The sequence below is a fragment of the Scyliorhinus torazame genome, chromosome 1 (genome assembly GCF_047496885.1).
Source record: "Scyliorhinus torazame isolate Kashiwa2021f chromosome 1, sScyTor2.1, whole genome shotgun sequence".
Lineage (NCBI taxonomy): Eukaryota > Metazoa > Chordata > Chondrichthyes > Carcharhiniformes > Scyliorhinidae > Scyliorhinus > Scyliorhinus torazame.
The window spans coordinates 32,489,193-32,508,464 of record NC_092707.1 but is presented as its reverse complement, the minus strand read 5'-3'; the positions used below and the strand labels follow the sequence as shown (position 1 = coordinate 32,508,464).

The following is a 19,272-nucleotide window of genomic DNA, read 5'->3' as shown; positions in this document are numbered from 1 at the left end:
TACGAATATATTGCAATCCAGTGAATACTTAATCCTCCTTTATTTGTTGAAGCCTTTTATTGCAGGGTAATGGAAATGTTGATAAAATGAGAAGGTAATTAATTATTTGGAAATGTGTTACTATATTAAACAGAAGGTGCGTGGACAAAAGAAATGGCTACGCTGGTAGTCCGAAACAAAATCAACAAATGCTGGAAACACAACAGATCAGACAGCACCTGTGGAGAAAACAACCACTTTAGCAAAGCAGGTATTTTCCTGAAGGGTTCACACCTGAACTGTTGTATGTTTTCTCAAATGCTGAAAGTTTCTAGCTTTTGTTTCAGAAGTTATTTGGAAGGTATTTTTTCTTTCTCTGCCTTTCTCTGGCAGAGGCCTTCCATAAGGCAGGTCACAAAATCTTTCAGTACTGCAGGCTGGTGTGCAAGTGGAACCTAATTCTTGTCCTGTCCCAACATGCACGCTTAGCCAACACAATACACTGGACAGTAATCAGCACTGGGAACATTCCATAAATGATAGTTTTAATTCAAAATAAGATTAAAGATGAAGAAAAGGTTTATTGCAAAACCGTGTGTTGTAGAAGATGCAGAACCTGTTGCATATCAAAACATCTCCGCTAGTAATAATGTGATGTTCCTATACAGCCAGGTTTTTAAAGTACACTATACCAGAAATTCAGCCTTCCCGGATCTTTCTTTTACATTAGAATGCACACCTCGCGTTTGATTTAAAAATTAATTCTTTGCAGGAACTAATTTACATTGCCCTTAAATCAGTTATAAACAACAATGTTTGTACAGATTCACCTCATCTCTCTTTGTCATTCTTTGTTACAGTGTTTTGTGCTTTAGTGCAAATGGTTAGGCGCTGCCTGATAGCAGACAACTTCCTCCTATTTATGTCATGATCTTGTGATAGCATAATAAGAATAATATGCTGACGGCAACACTTGGCATTTATGGGAATGCACGAGGGGAGGCTCTGCACAGAATGTTTGCTCCCCCTCCTCTAACTAGCAGAACAATGTTGCAATAACTAAGACACCAGAAGTGTCCAGAGATTCTGCATCACAACTTTTAAGCACTTTGGTATATATTTTTCCCATTAGGTGTCTTTGCTATCCTGCTCTAGTTTTGTTGCTCTTGAAAACCAGTCAATAATTGTGGTCAGCGTTTCAATGTAAATATTGATTACAGGAAGCTAGTGATTCTCTATCATTTAGGTTTAAATCAAAACTCTATAGTTCCGGTATACCAAATAACTCCATCTTCATGCTCAAATGATTTTTAAGAAAATAAACTAACTATTGATTTAGGTCAATATTTATGGTAGATATACTTTAGAACCTAACATTTATTGTTAAATATATTGCTTTATTTGCTTTTAGAGCAATTACTGGACAATTTAGATTGAATCATTTTAGGTCAACATTTCATTTCCATGAGAGACAATGGGCAGGAAATTCTGAAGACTGCCTTGGAGAAGGCAGAATTATGGTATGGCATGACTTGCATCTGGCATTGTGCTTGCTAGTGACCTTGCCCTATATCTTGAGGGTGGGAGTCATGTAAACATTTGGGCCAAGGGCCTGCACTTTTAACAACACAACAGAGGTGCCTGCCCACTGAGGAGGCAGAAGTTGGAGTGAGACACCATGGCCGGGATTCTCCCCTACCCGGCGGGGCAGGGGGTCCCGGCGGGATGGAGTGGCGGGAACCACTCCGGCGTAGGACCGCCCCAAAAGTGCGGATGTTGGTGCGGATTTCTCCGCACCTTTAGGGGCCAAGCTCTCATCTTGAGGGGCTAGGCCCGCGCCGGAGTGGTTGGCGCGCCACTGGCCGGCGAGAAAGGCCTTTGGCGCCACGCCAGCCAGGGCCGAAAGGACTTCGCCGGCCGGCGGAAGTCCACGCATGTGCGGGAGCGTCAGCAGCTCTGACGTCATCACCGCGCATGTGCAGGGGGAGGGGTGTCTCTTCCGCGTCAGCCATGGTGAAGGCTGTGGCCGAGGCAGAGGGAAAAGAATGCCCCCACGGCACAGGCCCGCCCGCGGATCGGTGGGCCCCGATCACGGGCCAGGCCACCGTGGGGGCAACCCCCCGTGGCCAGATCGCCCCGCGCCCCCCCAGGACCCTGCCTGCGTCGCCTGGTAAGAGAGGTGGTTTGATTCTTGCCGGCGGGACTGGCATTCCAGCAGCGGGACTTCGGCCCATCGCGGGCCGGAGAATCGCCGGGAGGGGGGTCGGCGCGATTCCCGCCCCCGCTGAATATCCGGTGCCGGTGAATTCGGCAACCGGCGGGGGCGGGATTCACACCAGCTCCCGGCGATTCTCCAGCCCGGCGGGGGTCGGAGAATCCCGCCCCATTGCTCCAAAAGAAGTCTGAGTCCTAAAACAGTCTGAAATGGAAGGGAAAAAATGTTTCCATTTATTAATCCTCTCAAATTACCATTCCTTTCTAAACTGTAGGGGCCTTCCCAGACCAAAGGGAGCCTTTATCTCAGTAATGTCCCAACATTGTCTTTCATGTAACAGAGGCTAAGAAGTAACCCGAGTTCAACGTAAAAGAAAGGGTCGATATACTAGCAGATGGATCCAGATTCTACTGCAGTTTCAGTTCTCTGTGTAGAGAAGTGAAGGTCAGCACAAACATTCATCATGTGGGGGAGCAGGAGGGAAGAGGATAGTGGCGGTTGCTGCATGCAGGTTTCAGCTGATCTTCTGCCCTGGTACAGGACACCCATTGATAACATGTACCATTGCAAAGATGTTGAGGAAACTGGGGTCCCTCCAGGATCATGTGTCTTTCAGCTGGTTCTAATTGGAGAATGTTTGTTAAGGAAAGGCTGGGTGCTTCCAGAATGTAGAAAAGAGACACAAACCCATACAGTTGCTTAATGTGACAATGTCTTCCCAGAAAATTGTTTGGCAACCTTTTGGGACAAGAAATAATTCCAGAAGAATCATGCACGTTTTTCTCACAGTGATGTTTTGCACATATGGTGCGGTGATGTGTTCCAAGGTGATGAAGCATATATTTTGTGTGTAAACAAAAGATAAATGTTGATTAAACACTTTTCATGAAGATGATTTCTCACAGATGCCAATAACTCATCTGGTATTCCCTCTTCAAAGTATTTTTAGATTAAAGAGAATGAGAGGGACAAAAGTGGAAGGAGGGAAGTGAATGAATTTGATGGTTAAAAACTAAATGTGGGCTCTGGTAAGAATGTTGATCAGTCACTGGGAATGGGATTTGCGTTGTACAGAGTGTGCCAGCGCTCAATCTTCTTATCCTTGTTCTTCAGACACTCATACCAGTGCTTCAAGCAATCTCCTTTTGCATTAATGCCCATTATAATACTGCCTGTTACAGAGGGGAGAAAAAAATGGTATTCTTCATAAATAACATCACGAAAGACAATTAAATAATAAAGACAATGTACAATGGGAAGTCAAGTCATTGGTATCCTAAAACTTAATTTATTTCTATCCAATACTCTGTCCCAAGAAATGACACCAGCCTTGTATATGTATAGTACCCACCTGCGTAAATCTGCCTATATTCCAAACTTTACGCTCAGATACCTGTAATTCAGGCAGATATGTAAACTTTGAAAATAAAAAAGTACATTCTGCTCAATTCAGTATTTCCAAATCAAAATTTAAGCTTCCTCATGACTTTTTATTTTACTGGGTTGAAGGTGCTGTACAACACAAGTTTTTAAAAAATATATCTTTTAGTGGGGTTTTAACATTTCATAACATACTTTGTACAAAAAGTCAAAATCAAAACATGTATCTACAAGAATTCACAACTATTGTCGTTCAGGAAATAATTTGCAAACAGAAGAAACATTTTTGAAAAAAGGATGCTATTGAACACTTGCTGGGCGAGGGGGTGACCCGGGTATGCCCACTTAACCGTGTGGGGGCCAGCTATTGGCTGTGCTCCACTGGGAGGAGGAGGCTTTTGTGTAGCTGCGGAGAGGGTCCCTATTTGGGAGTCTCCCCCCCCCCCCCCACCCTCCCCTCAGTGATTGGCCGTAGGTGCTGCACGGCCTGCCCCCCCCCCACTTGTTGCCTCTTGGTATTTAGCTGTGTGAGTGGGATGTCTGCCAGGCACGCTCTTTCTCTTGTTGCCCTTTTGTCCCTTGCGGTTCTCTCCTCCTCTACTTGTCCAGTGTCTCCCTTTAATTCTTAAGCCCCCCGCCACTCCCATTCTCCCTGCGGGTTCACAGGGAAGATCTTGCTCTTAACTCAGGTTGTGTTTGAAACCCGAGAAGGCTCTGAACTCCTTCAAGAGTTTCATTACCTCTTCCTTGCTGGCCGGGAGTTTGAGATGTTGAGGAGCAAGTCATTTGCATAGAGCAGGACTCTATGCTCTCTGTTTCCCCTTTGGATACCTCGCCATCCCTTCACTGCTCTGAGCGTGATAGCCAGTGATTCGATTGCCAGAGTGAAGACGGGGATAAGGGGCATCCCTGCCTTGTGCCTCTGTGCAGTCGGAAGTATCCAGAGCTGGTGGCGTTGTCTGAATGCTCGGCATGGAAGCGCTGTACAGTAGTTTCACCCATGTGGTGAACCTGGCCCAAACCCAAATCATATCAGTATCTCTAGGGCACTTCCACTCGACCTTGTCGAAGGCCTTTTCTGTGTATATGGGGAGATGATCACTTCCGATGTTCTCTCCCCATATGGGGTCATGATCGCGTTCAGCAGGCGCCAGGTGTTCGCTGTTAATTGCCTGCAATGGACAAAGCCCATCTGATCGTCCGCGACTCCCTCCAACACAAGCTCTCCAGCCCCCTTGCCAGGGCTTCGCCAGGATATTGGGGTCAATATTCAGGAGTGATATGGATCTGTATGACCCACACTCCCTCAGGTTTTTGTCCTTTTTAGGGATTAGTGATATTGAGGCCTGAGCCAACGATGGTGGCAGGGTTCCCCTTGATAGTGAGTCAGTGAACATCTCCTGCAGATGCAGAGCTAGTGCTGGTGTGAATTATTAGTAGAGGTCTGCTGGGAAGTTGTCTGGCTCCTCTCCATGACTTCCCCGAGTTTTAATGGTGTTTGTAGGCCCCGTTTCCTTTCTTCCCCCACGACAAGAATGTCCAGTCCGTCGAGGTGCTGCTTAATCTTTGAGTCCAACTCCGGGAGTCCGGAGGTGTACAGTTCTCAGTGGAAGGTTGTGAAGGCATCGTTAATCTGGACTATTTCCCTCATGGCTGCCTCCTTTCTCAGATGGTCAGCCAGCAGGCAGCTGGCTTTGACTTCATGCTCGTAAAAGGTCCCCCATGTCTGATGAAGCTCGTTCATTGCTTACCCAGTGGAGAGCAGGTTCATTTGCAACATTTTGCTCTCCGCCAGTAGTTCCATGGTTGGGGCTGTGGAGTACCGCCGATCCGTCTCCAGAATGGTCGGCTGGTGCCTGGCTGCCCTCTCCTTGTCTTTGAGTGCCTGGTATGCAGTAATTTCTTCGCTCATCACCCAATATTCCTTTTGAAGTCTCTGTAAATTTTCAGCCTGCCCTGCACCTCCAAGTTCAGATTCTTTAATCTGAAGGGCCAAATGCGATTGCAACATGGCATTTCTCACGGATACTAATGCCATTGACCCAGAGATGTGCATTGGGCAAGATATGTGCTGCAGGATATCACGCCCTTGTCAAATTACCATCTGATTTTCATGTTTCTGCTTATTCCAGGCAAAAGTTCTCACTTTGAAATTCGTAGCAGTGCACAGGACACACAAAGGTTAGAAATATCGTACCATGGGGTTCTTCACCTTTTTCCTCTGACCTTTTACACTAAAAATAAGCAAATGGGAGGAAAACCATAATCTCACCAAGCTGTCTTTCTCTTGCAATTAATCTATGCATTTGGAGAGGTTTTAGAATATGGAACAAGAGTTCGTCTGAGATTTAGTGAACCACTTGATTCTTGCAATGCAAACGGATCTTTCTTTAATAGCTATAATAGGATTAACATCCTGAAAGACTCAGACTAATCTGTTTAATCAGTTTCTCTGATTTTAAGCAATGCCACTTGTTCAATTAAAGCCTCACTAGATTAGACTGAGATGGATGAGCAATTGAATCTTGTGTGGCCTAAATTCCTTGCCAGCATTTTAAAGGTTGAATGTCAGTGCCTGAAAAGATCAGCTTGAGGATTAACAATCTGAGTTAATGACTTTGGCACAATTTTGTTGGAAACATTGGTGTTGAGCAGGGGCTGTTTAGCACAGGGCTAAATTGCTGGCTTTGAAAGCAGACCAAGGTAGGCCAACAGCACGGTTCAATTCCTGTAACAGCCTCCCCGAACAGGCGCCGGAATGTGGCGACTAGGGGCTTTCCACAGTAACTTCATTTGAAGCCACTTGTGACAATAAGCAGTTTTCATTTCATAATGTCATTTTTCTACCCTAGATTATTGTGGATATAGCTCATTGCTAAGTTTCTGATCTTCCATCTGCCTCAATGCCAATAGTGGAAAACTACTGCTGAGGGCAATGGGACCTGGACCAGTTAGCTGTTTCCTACACTTCTTGCTGAATTTTCCGAGTGGGTGTCATTCATATTCTGTTCATTCCTCATCCATTATGGGAGAATGTTTTACATACATGTATACCGTTTCTGCCTTTGTCTTTTCAACACTCTCCTGTCTCATTTGACATAAACCTTCATGTATTGCATGCACTTTAAACATATTTTCATAGTCTTGTACTGATTAAACAAGCTTTTCTCAGAAGTGGATTTCCCACCAGGAGTGAATCTAATGTCCAGGAATTAATTTCATCCAGATAGGAATGTTCGTCTTCCCCAGTGTTAGATTCTAGTTCCTTTTTGTAAAATTGGGTACCGGCTTACATGTCTGAAGAATAACATGATATGGAGATGCCGGTGTTGGACTGGGGTGAGCACAGTAAGAATCCAAGGTCCTGGTTGAGGCCGTACTCAAGTGTGCACAAAGTGGAAAATGCAAGACGATACTTTGAATGCGAGTTTTTGCAGGTAATTTAGGTGATATCTAGGTGCACAGGTCCACAGGTCACTGAAAGGGGCAACACAGGTGGAGAAGGTAGTCAAGAAGGCATACCACATGCTTGACTTTATTGGCCGGGGCATTGAGTATAAGAATTGGCAAGTCATGTTGCAGCTGTATAGAACCTTAGTTAGGCCACACTTGGAGTATAGTGTTCAATTCTGGTCGCCACACTACCAGAAGGATGTGGAGGCTTTAGAGAGGGTGCAGAAGAGATTTACCAGAATGTTGCCTGGTATGGACGGCATTAGCTATGAGGAGCGGTTGAATAAACTCGGTTTGTTTTCACTGGAACGACGGAGGTTGAGGGGCGACCTGATAGAGGTCTACAAAATTATGAGGGGCATAGACAGAGTGGGTGGTCAGAGACATTTTCCCAGGTTAGAGGAGTCAATTACTAGGAGGCATAGGTTTAAGATGCCAGGGGCAAGGTTTAGAGGAGATGTACGAGGCAAGTCTTTTACACAGAGGGTAGTGGGTGCCTGGAAATCACTGCCAGAGGAGGTGGTGGAAGAAGGGACGATAGTGACGTTTAAGGGGCATCTTGACAAATACATGAATAGGATGGGAATAGAGAGATACGGATCCTGGAAATGTAGGAGATTTTAGTTTAGACAGGCAGCATGGTCGGCACGGGCTTGGAGGGCCTAAGGACCTGTTTCTGCGCTGTACATTTCTTTGTTCTTTGTAATTAAGCCTCAACTGGGACCTTGGTTTCATGTCGCATTACATTCACCCCCCCACCATCTGGCCTGGGCTTGCGAAATCCTACCAACTGTCCTGGCTTGAGACAATTCACACCTCTTTAACCTGCTCCACCTGGACCTGTAAAGACTTAATTACCTGCAAAGACTTGCATTCAAAGTATCGTCTTGCATCTTTGACTTTGTCTATATATTTGTTTCTGGGACTTACCTCTTCATTCACCTGAGGAAGGAGCAGTGCTCCGAAAGCTAGTGATTCGAAACAAATCTGTTGGACTTTAACCTGGTGTTGTAAGACTTCTTACTGTGAAGAATAACAGACATGCTAGTTTCAAGGAAGGAGGGTCGAGCCGACAGCGACCTGTCATTAAGTATCCCGGAAGATATGGGCGGCACGGTAGCACAGTGGTTAGCACTGTTGCTTCACAGCACCAGGGACACACGTTCGCCCCGTGTCTGCGTGGGTTTCCACCGGGTGCACCGGTTTCCTCCCACAAGTCCCGAAAGACGTGCTTGTTAGGTGAATTGGACACTCTGAATTCACCTTCAGTATACCCGAACAGGCGCCGGAGGGTGGCGACTAGGGGCTTTTCACAGTAACTCCATTGCAGTGTTGGTGTAAGCCTACTTGGGACACTAATAAAGATTATTATTAAAGGTGGAGATCAGTCTCTGCTCGCAGCAGTCTGTGAGACTTAGTTAAAACTTTTTGCAAAAGGATTTAGATTGAATAATTGCAGCATTTTACTTGGGATGCTTAGAATGTAAATATGCCATATGTGATTCAATTGCCTTTTGTAAGAAACCCTAAGTTGTGTTTTCACATATACGTAGTTCGGGTTTATTTAAGATCAGATTAAAATTTTAGCTTTCATTTTTGTTTTCGAAAAATGTTTATTTAGCTTTTGTTTTTATTGGACATCGTTTATGGCTATCTATTATAGCTAGAAATAATGAAAGGGTTAAAGTTATTCATTCCCAGGATGCTTTTAAGGTTTAAGGTGTCGGTACAATTCAGATGATTGTTTAATCTCTGCTGAAAGTGTGCAATTCATGCCTGTTCACTCTTCTTTTAGTCACCACATTTTGAAATGAAACAGCCATGATCGTCTTCAGGTATGAAGAATGTGCATTAGCTACGTGCTAGATGGTAAACAGATTTGCCATCTGGACATTTTGTGGGAACTATCTCATTTTTGGGGGTCTTGCTCCTGACCTGATTTCTGGGGATCATAATGAAGCATGTAGCATGGAATATGTGACTTGAGTCCTATAATGATTTTGAGTTTTCTTAAACAATTTATAGGGAGTCAGAATTGAAAGGATCAATGAAGACTATGGCTGGGATTTGTTTCTTACAATGAGGATGAAGGGGTGGTTGGAAGCAAGGGCTGAGGCCCAGCTTTCAGCGAGAGCCCCCATCCTATTCTGGGTCCCTCGATCAGACCCAAGTGCCTGACAATGAGGGAGCCCCCCTCCATGTACAGGCAACCTGACAGCATTTGCTGGGTAGTCTTCGGGAGGCCAGGAAAACCCAGTTTAATACCTGAGCCACCACGGAATTCCGGTGATTTCAGGGATAATTGGTGCCAAGAGGCTCAATAGTGAGCTTAATTGGCATCTCACTACCACCAGGCAGGATTCCCATGACAGGCCCTTTTTACCCCCAACTTAATTAGCGATAGTTTTCCCAATGCTAGGAATCGGACCCTGGTATTCCTGCCCAATTCTCTAGGTTTGCCTGCCATCATGCCCACGCCAGCTGGCTTAGTTTCATTCTGCCCTACATTGCAGGAGGAAAAGTTAATTGCATTTATTGCTTTTTATGTCTATTACCTGGAGACATAGGCCCGTAACATCCTCAGAGTGGAAATCAGCGGCAGATTGCCACTCTATAGAAACTTGCCTGCATTTAAATTGTGAAGTCCCTGTCTCATCGAATCTTCCTGACTGAAACTGAAGAAGTGAAGCGTATTCACTGCTGCAGCAGTGAAGTCCAAAAGGAATGGAGTGAAAGAGGACGCGTTCCCTTTTTACGGCACTAGCTGCTATAAAGCAGGAGAGTTTCAAGGTCCCATTGAAAGGGAGAAGGTATGTGTCTACAGTATACAAATGGGACATGGGGGTTTGCGGGGGGGGGGGGGGGGGGAGCGCATGTCGTGTTGGTGGGGGGACAGAGGTGTTAGTCTAGTGTGGGATCGGAGGGGTCAGATACCTCGAGGAGGGGTGGGGGAAATACTGTGGGGGGTGGGAGAGAAGGGTGTTTAAGTTAGATACTCTGAAGGTATAAATACATTTTTTCCTATGAGTGTATAAACTGTCAGAACCATCCAAACAATTTAAATTGTTTTGTTAGATGGTTCCCAGCCCAGTGCAATTACCCAGGGGAGGTTAACCCTTCTGGACAATTGCTGAGTAAATCATTACATGGGAATTTCCAGGAGGGATTATCCGCTGCATTTTAGGGGACTCCCAAACCCTACGCTGGGGAGCCAGGAAGTTATGGCCCATTCTGTGCGTCAAAGACGAATACAATAAAAGGATTCCATTGCAACCATATTTGGTATCAGTTTTGAATTACCTTGCATTGTGTGGTCCTTGCATGAAGAAAATGCCAAATACGATATTGAGTTGTAGGTTGACAGTTTATGTAAAGCAATAGTTGTAGCCCAGTATACTGGTATGCTTTCATAGTTAGGGTTAGTGATTGCCATCATAGGCAAATAGCCATCCCTGAAGCTTTGCATCACTAGCTAGTGGCCACCACTAAATGGAATATGGCATATGTCTAGGCAGATCAGTGTCGGGGAGCGGAAGTAAAGCACCCAAAGCCAAAAGATCATGATTACAGAAGTACCCAAGTGTAATAACTATCTAAATATGAGAAAAACAGCTATTTCAGACCAACTTAACTCTGTTTCTTCAAATCAGCTCAGCTGATCCAACAAGAATCAAATGGGATATACCAAATGGAGTACTGTATATAGTATAAGACATGGAATGGAGCTGATCAGTGTGACCAATACAGAATATGGGACAGAAAATGTTGCAACATTTTAAAACAGTTTAACTGTGAAAACTTAAAGTGCAGATTTTGGTTTGACATGAGTTGAAATGGAAATGGAATCCAAAAACTGAAATCCGACTGCTGTTTCCGAGGGTATGTGTGCCCTTCACTGACGTAATTTCCAACTCACAACTCACCAATGTAATCATTAGCTTTGCCAATGTCGTAATCCCACACAGAGAGTTCCAAAGTTTTCTTAGCCAGATCATTGTGTTTAATATCATAGAAGAATTCCTACAGAAACAGGAATTGAATTGTTAACTGCATGTTTTCATGCTTCTGGCTAATATTAGAAGAAAATAAACAACTCCTCCCAATTCTGTGAACCATTTAGAATAGGATTGAGATTGAAAGATAGAAGGGAAGAGATAAAGTGAGTACGAATGAATACGGGCAGCACGGTAGCATTGTGGATAGCACAATTGCTTCACAGGGTCCCAGGTTCGATTCCGGCTTGGGTCACTGTCTGTGTGGAGTCTCCACATCCTCCCCGTGTGTGCGTGGGTTTCCTCCGGGTGCTCCGGTTTCCTCCCACAGTCCAAAGATGTGCAGGTTAGGTGGATTGGCCATGATAAATTGCCCTTAGTGTCCAAAATTGCCCTTAAAGTGTTGGGTGGGGTTACTGGGTTATGGGGATAGGGTGGCGGTGTGGACCTTGGGTAGGGTGCTCTTTCCAAGAGCCGGTGCAGACTCGATGGGCCGAATGGCCTCCTTCTGCACTGTAAATTCTATGAAAAAAAATTAATTCTAATGTAATGTGGTTTCATGGGGGATCATTTGGAATGGCTGACTTAACTGCTTTAAATCCTCCCCCACAAGTAAAGTTTATATTTTTAATTACGCCATAAAAATGTGGTAACCACAATCAATTATTATTTTGCTGGATGCAGATATGCCTTTTTCCTTTCACTTCTCATTTTGCTTGGACTACTTGAGTCAGGCACTAATTGCATCAGTTGGTGGGTGTGTTCGATCTTTGTCAATCTCCAACTATCACTGGCCCCCTTTCCAGCCCCACCTTTCCACCCCCCCTCTACAGTATGAATCTGACCCCATTTGACAAAGAGTCATCCAGACTCAAAACGTTAGCTCCCTTTTATCTCCACAGATGCTGTCAGACCTGCTGAGACTGTCCAGTATTTCCTGTTTTTGTTACAGATTCCAACATCCGCAGTAATTTGCTTTTAAATACTTTGCATTAGTGTTTCATGGTGGAAGACACTAATAACATTCCAAAAATCCTAAATAACCAAGGGGCAAAAAGGGGAAATAAATATGATAGCTATCACTGGAGAAAAAGGTAATAGGGAACCTAATGGATAAGTCCCCTCGACCTGATGGGTTGCAGCTCGGGATATTAGAGGAAGTAGCTACATAGATAGTGGATGCACTGATAGTAATCTTCCAAGAATCCTTAAATTCTGGAAAAATCCCAGAGGATTGGAAAACTTCCAATATAACACCCTTATTCAAAAAGGGAGACAGAAAACGGGTAACAATAGGCCAGTTAGCTTAACTACTGTCATTGGGAAAATGTTAGAGTCCATTATAAAGGATGTAATAGCAGAGCATTAAAAATACATCATATAAGCAAGCAGAGTCAGCATGGCTTCATGAAGGGGAGATCATGCCTGACAAATTTATTAGAATTCTTTGAGGTGGGGGGGGGGGGGGGGGGGGGGGCGGCACGTGGCACAGTGGTTAGCACTGGGACTGCGGCTCTGAGGACCCGGGTTCGAATCCTGGCCCTGGGTCACTGTCCGTGTGGAGTTTGCACATTCTCCCCGTGTCTACGTGGGTTTCACCCCCACAACCCAAAGATGTGCTGGTTAGGTGGATTAGCCACGCTAAACTGCCCCTTAATTGGAAAAGAAAAAATAATTGGATACTCTAAATTTATATTGAAAAATAATTCTTTGAGGCGGTAATGAGTAGGATAGATAATGGAAAACCGGTAGATGTAACATAACTTGGATTTCCAAAAAACGTTCGCTAAGGTACCGGCAAAAAAGGCTATCCCACGGTGTTGGGGGTTGTATATTAGCATGGGTAGAGCATTGGCTAACTAATGGAAGTCAGTGCGTTGGTATAAGAGGGGCATTTTCGGGATGGCAACCTGCAACTAGTGGAATACCACAGGGATCAATGCTGGGCAACAATTATTTACAGTATATATTAATGACTTGGACGAGGGAAGTGAATGTACTATTGCCAAGTTTGCGGATAACACAAGAATTGGTGGGAAGGCAAGTGGTGAGGATGACACAGAGTCTATAGAAAGATATAGCCAAATTAGGTGAGTGGGCAAAACCTTGGCAGATGGAATATAATGTGGGAAAATTTGAAGTTATGCACTTTGGGAGGAAGATTAACGGAGATGAATATTATTTCAATGGAGAAAGATTGCAGAAAACTACAGCATAGAGGAATTTGGGGTCCTCGTGCATACACAACAAAAAGTTACCATGCAAGTTCAGGTAATGGGGAAGGCAAATGGAATGTTGGCTTTTATTTCAAAGGGAATGGAGTATAAAAATAGGGAAGTCTTGCTAAAACTATACAGGGCACTAGTTAGACCACACCTGGAATAATGGGAACAGTTTTGGTCTCCTTACCTAAGGAAAGATATACCGACATTGGAGGCAGTACAGAGAAGGTTCACTAGGTTGATCCCAGGTTTGGAGGAATTATTTTTATGGGAAAGGTAAAATAGGTTGGGCCTATACTCAGTGGAGTTTAGAAACATTGATTAGGCCACAGGTAGCCTATTGTGTGCAGTGCTGGAATCCACATTATAGGAGGGATTATAGGAGCACTGGAAAGGGTGCAGAGGAGACTTACCAGGATGCTGTCTGGGCTGGAGAGTTTTACTTATGAAGAGAGATTGGATAGACTTGGGTTGTTTTCCTTGGAGCAGAGGGAGACTGGGGTGGCGGGAAGGGGGTGGGGGGAGGAATACTTGAGATGCATAAAGTTATGCGAGGCATAGAAAGAGTAGATGAGAAGAAACGTTTCCCCTTGTTGGAGGGATCAATGACCGGGCGGCATAGATTTAAGTTAAAGGGTAGGAGATTTAGAGGCGATGTGAGGAAAAACATTTCACCCAGAGAGTAACTCTCTGCCTGAAAGTGTGGTGGAGGTAGAGACCCTCACAACATTTAAAAGTATTTACTGGCACTTGCGATGCCAAATCATACAAGACTATGGGCAAACTGCTAGAAAACGAGATCAGAATATTTCGATGGTTGTTTTTGACTGGTGCGATGAGATGGGCCAAAGAGCCTTTTCTGTGCTGTAGACCTCTATTATGACTGTTAAGAATGAGAGGTGACCATATTGATTCACAGGGAGCTTGGCAGGGTAGATGCTGAGAGTTTGTTTCCTCTTGTGGGAGAGTTTAGGGCCATATGACATAATTCAGAGCAAGGGGTTGCCTATTTAAGACAAGAGATGAAGAGGAATTGGTTCTCCAAGAGGAAATCTGTGGAATTCTTTAGCGCTGTAGAGGCTGGGTCGTTAAGCATGTTCAAGGCTGAGATAGATTTTTAATCAGTAAGGGAATCAAGGGTTATGAGGATAAGGTGGGAAAGTGTTGAGGATCATCAGATCAGTCATGACCTCATTGGCCATGCAGATTCGACAGGCTGAATGGCCTGCTTCTGCTCCTATGTCATATGGTCTAAGAGGCCAAGATGATTTACTTCTTTTAACACTTCCTTGTGGACCAGGAAGAACATTTCCTGTTGTTTTGTCTTTAGACCCTTTTCTATCCCAGGCCTTCCTCTTCACTCAACGTTGATTATTGTAAACTCATTTGCCATTGGCTATCCTTACAGAGGACCATTTCCTCGGTTTTCCAGTACAGTCTGAATCCCCTGCAATTTCCCACTCTAACCTGACCACCTCCATGTCATTCCTCTCAGGTAGGAGCTAACATCTAACGTCGTGAATACTTAAGTGAGGCCCAATTATTTATTTTGCAATTAGGGACAATTTAGCGTGGCCAATCCACCTACCCTGCCCATCTTTTTTCTTTGGGTTGTGGGGGTGAGACCCACGCAGACTCGGGGAGAATGTGCCAACTCCGCACGGGCAGTGACCGGGGACCGGGATCGAACCCAGGTCCTCGGTGCTGTGAGGCAGTAGTGCTAAACACTGTGCCACCGTGCTGCCCCAAGATTTAAAAAAATTATTCAGACTTCTAGCTAGCACTACCCTGTGTTCTTGCCTCTCACTCTAGCTCTGCACATTGATGTCTTGTCCCGGGTTAAAATTGGGGGTTTTGACTCTGAATGATCCTCACTCTACTTGAAAAAGTGCTGAATGGAGGCCTTGTACCACTTCATAAATATCATGTTCATACTATTATAGGCTATGGTGGGAGTTTTCTGGACCTTCCTGCTGGCGGGGTCTTCCAGTCCCCCTGCGACGGGTTCCCCAGTGGCACAGCACAATCGACCAACGGCAAACTGCCCCTGTTGCCAGAAAGCCCACCGTGCCGGTGTGTGGGGGCAGAAACATCCACCGTATGAATTTAGAAGCCACTTGTATGATTCAGAGATGAAGGCACCATATTCTTATATTCATTTGTCCAATTCTTTAGCGAAGGCATTAATCCAGATTATATAAAATATTAAACCTTCATCTCATATTAGCAACATTTGGGTAGAAAACTGCAAACTGTTCAAGAATAATGTACAATCGTGGGATTTTGGTTCCCAGTTTCTCCTTTACTCATGTTTCCAGTCTGATTCCTTTTGCTCTTCTTGAGCTAAATATGATGCCAAATATCTTCAACCCCAATATAACTTGACTGAGGAATGTGTACCATTGTGAATAAAAATGGATTAATATAAGGAGTTATTTTATTGATGGTGAAATCATGTGTATCCTCCCCCATCTTGGATGTTTACACACAAGATGAATCAGCCTCACCTCATTAAATTCAGGGTTCAGTGTCTTCTTCTTGATTTGAGTTTTTTGCTTGGCTTTTTTCCCCATGTCAGGCTTGAGGCAGCTGAAAGAAACCAAAAGAAACCAGAATCAGGGTTTTAAATTATTGCCTTATATGTTCATTCTTTTTCATTTAGAGTACACAATTTTTAAATTCCAATTATGGGGCAATTTAGCGTGGCCAATCCACCTACCCTGCACATCTTTTTGGGGGATTGTGGGGGGGTGACCCACGCAAACACGGGGAGAATGCGCAAACGCCACACAGACCATGACCTGGGGCCGGGTTTGAATCTGGGTCCTCAGCGCTGTGAGGCAGTAGTGCTAACCACTGCACCACCGTGCCACCCTAATGCCTTGTATCTTAATTTCATGGGATGGGAAGAACATCCGTCCAGACACTCCCATTTCAAGTCAAATTTAACAGGCATGCGGCATGCAGTCATGCAAAAAGGCTCCCGCAGTTCACGAAGTCGGGCTTTTCAGGGGGCCTCTGATTTTAATTTTTAAAAAAAGTTTTCCCGCAAAATCGGGAGCAGGGGAACTGGGCCTTCGGGAGAGGAGCGATCCCCCCCTCACCCCCCCCTACCCCCCCCCCCCCTCCCCCCCCCCACCCCCCCCCCCCCCCCGCACGGCAGCAGAGCACAGGGCAGGACAAGCGGTGGCCAGGACCGAAGCGGGGGCCGAACCTGCAGGGAGGAAGGAACGGAGGAGCGACCGACACCCTCCGCCCCCCCCCCCCAAGCAGGAGAGTGCAGGGTGCGACGAGCGGCGGCCCGGACCGAGCAATGGGGACAGCAGCGGGGACCGACCGACCCCCGACCCCCAGGAACAAAGAGGGACTCCGGACCAGAAGCCACTCTCTCGACCTGGGTGAGTGAGGGAAAAGGATGGGAAAAAAATAACTTTTGCAAAAACAAAACTCTGAAAAGAAAACTTTTAAACTTTAAAAAAAATATTGTTGCACTTTTCTTGTTCTCACCCAAAACAAGTTCACCTGAGAAGAATTTTAAAGAAGAGGAAAAATAAAGTGGTAAAGGAGAGAAGGGAGGGGAGAAGAAAAAAGGGAAGGGGGAGAGAAAATAAACAAATAAATAAAGGGGCGGGGGGGGGGGGGGGAAATGCCAGAAGGGAGCCAAAGCAGAGGGAGAAGGGGCACCAAAGGCAGATGGGCAATGGCGAGCCAGTTCAGACGAGCCAATCAGCGAGCAAAGCGGCAGAACGGAAGTATCGCCGCATCAAAAAGAGCTGGGCAGACAGGTGCAGTCTCCCCCGGGGCCAGGAGGGGAGCTGGAAATGGAAGGCAGCCTTTGCCGATGCGCTGAGGGAACATCAGGTAAACAAGGCAGAGGCTAGGGCAGACATAGAGGCCGCAGTGCAGGCAGCTATGGCCAAGGTCCTGGCGGGAGGTGCAGCAGGCCCTGGGCAGAGCAGAGGAGAAATTGGACGCCCAAGGGAAGAAACTGGAAGCCCAAGAGGCGACCATCAAGGAGCTGGAGAAAGTAGCGACTGACGTGACCGACCGGATCACGGCCCTGGAGAGGGAGGTGGCGAGACTGGGCACAACACAGGGGAGCCTGAAGGGCAGAGTGGACGACCAGGAAAACCGCTCGAGGAGGCAAAATGTCAGGATAGTGGGCTTACCAAAGGGGATCGAGGGGAGAAACCCCATGACATACTTGGCTGAGATGCTGGGCAACTTAGTGGGGAAGAAAACCTTCCCCAACCCACCAGAAATGGACAGAGCACACCGGTCGCTGCGCCCGAAGCCCAAAGCAGGGGAACACCCGAGAGCAGTTATAGCTAAACTGCACCGGTACCAAGATAGGGAAACAATCCTACGCTGGGCAGACAGGTGCAGTCTCCCCCGGGGGCCAGGAGGGAGCTGGAAATGGAAGGCAGCCTTTGCCGATGCGCTGAGGGAACATCAGGTAAACAAGGCAGAGGCTAGGGCAGACATAGAGGCCGCAGTGCAGGCAGCTATGGCCAAGGTCCTGGCGGAGGTGCAGCAGGCCCTGGGCAGAGCAGAGGAGAAATTGGACGCCCAAGGGAAGAAACTGGAAGCCCAAGAGGCGACCATCAAGGAGCTGGAGAAAGTAGCGACTGACGTGACCGACCGGATCACGGCCCTGGAGAGGGAGGTGGCGAGACTGGGCACAACACAGGGGAGCCTGAAGGGCAGAGTGGACGACCAGGAAAACCGCTCGAGGAGGCAAAATGTCAGGATAGTGGGCTTACCAAAGGGGATCGAGGGGAGAAACCCCATGACATACTTGGCTGAGATGCTGGGCAACTTAGTGGGGAAGAAAACCTTCCCAACCCACCAGAAATGGACAGAGCACACCGGTCGCTGCGCCCGAAGCCCAAAGCAGGGGAACACCCGAGAGCAGTTATAGCTAAACTGCACCGGTACCAAGATAGGGAAACAATCCTACGCTGGGCCAGGAAAAACAGAACCTGCAAATGGGAAGGACATGCCATTAGAATTTATGAGGACACTGGGGCAGACCTAGCCAGGAGACGGGCTGAGTTTAATAGAGCGAAAGCAGCTCTTCACAAGAGCAACGTACTTTTGGTATGCTGTACCCAGCGAAACTCTGGGTCACATACCAAGAAAGAGAGTACTTCTTTACAGCCCCCGCCGAAGCAAACAAGTTCGTCGAGGAACACGGGCTGGAAAACCACCAGCGAAGGTAGAAATGAGGGGCCCCTGGCAAGGGGCAACAACACGCCGACGGGGGGAGGGGTGAGGCAACGCCAGGCCCCCCCCGCCCCCGCCAGGGTGAGCGCACCCTGAACAAAGAACAAACCACTACCCGAGGGACCGCTTCAGGTGGGAGGCCAGGCCCCAGCACGAGGGAACGAGAGTAGTGGAGAAGGGAGAGCAAGCAAGAGGAGTGCAGGGTAGGATAGGGGAAGAGCGGGCAGAAAACCGCAGAGGCCGGGCAGGGGAGAAGCGAGACAGTAACTCCCGAGAGGGGGGCCACCGTACTAGCGGGAAAGCTAGCGCCGGGGGCATGCAACAAAGCAGGGCCGCAGCGCGCCCCCAACTGGAGGGAAGGCGCCAGGCTGGTGGTGGGGGGGGGACCACTCAAACAGAGACGGGAGAGCAAACTGGGATAGGAACAGGGGAAAGAGGGACAGAGGAGGGGTACAAGGGAGAGAGGGGAAAGGGGAGAGACCGAGAGGGGGGGGGGGGGGGGGGGGGGAGAACACAGGGAGGGAGAGACCGGGGAGGGGTGACACGGGGAAGGAGGGACAAACAAGGCTAGAAAAGGAATTGGGCTACAAAGTGCCACAACCAAGGGCTCGAAACAAGGAATCTCTCTGCAAGCACCCACCCAGTACGGTCTGGGCGAAGGGAGACCCCAGACTTCTGGGGACTACCCGCATGGCGGACGCACACTGGGCGTCCATGTCGGGTGCCCCCGGGATAAAGGGAAACCCCGGAGCGCAGGGACCCGACCGCATGGAGAGAGCAGTGACAGCGGCCATCCTGGACGGCC

At 46.9% G+C, this 19,272-nt stretch overlaps 1 protein-coding gene across 5 annotated transcripts in view; it reads right to left on the bottom strand.

Moving 5' to 3' along the window:
• Positions 1-502: 502 nt before the first annotated feature.
• The window catches only part of LOC140395261 (rabphilin-3A-like), a 545,215-nt gene continuing 526,445 nt past the window's right edge, over positions 503-19,272 (bottom strand). For all 5 annotated transcript variants that reach the window (XM_072482954.1, XM_072482865.1, XM_072483205.1 and 2 more), the window contains 3 exons: positions 15,749-15,830; positions 10,951-11,047; positions 503-3,366 (listed from right to left, as the gene is read on the bottom strand). In XM_072482954.1, the coding sequence (XP_072339055.1) occupies positions 3,236-3,366; positions 10,951-11,047; positions 15,749-15,830 (310 nt within the window). In that variant the 3' untranslated portion in view covers positions 503-3,235. The remainder of the gene's footprint in view (positions 3,367-10,950; positions 11,048-15,748; positions 15,831-19,272) is intronic.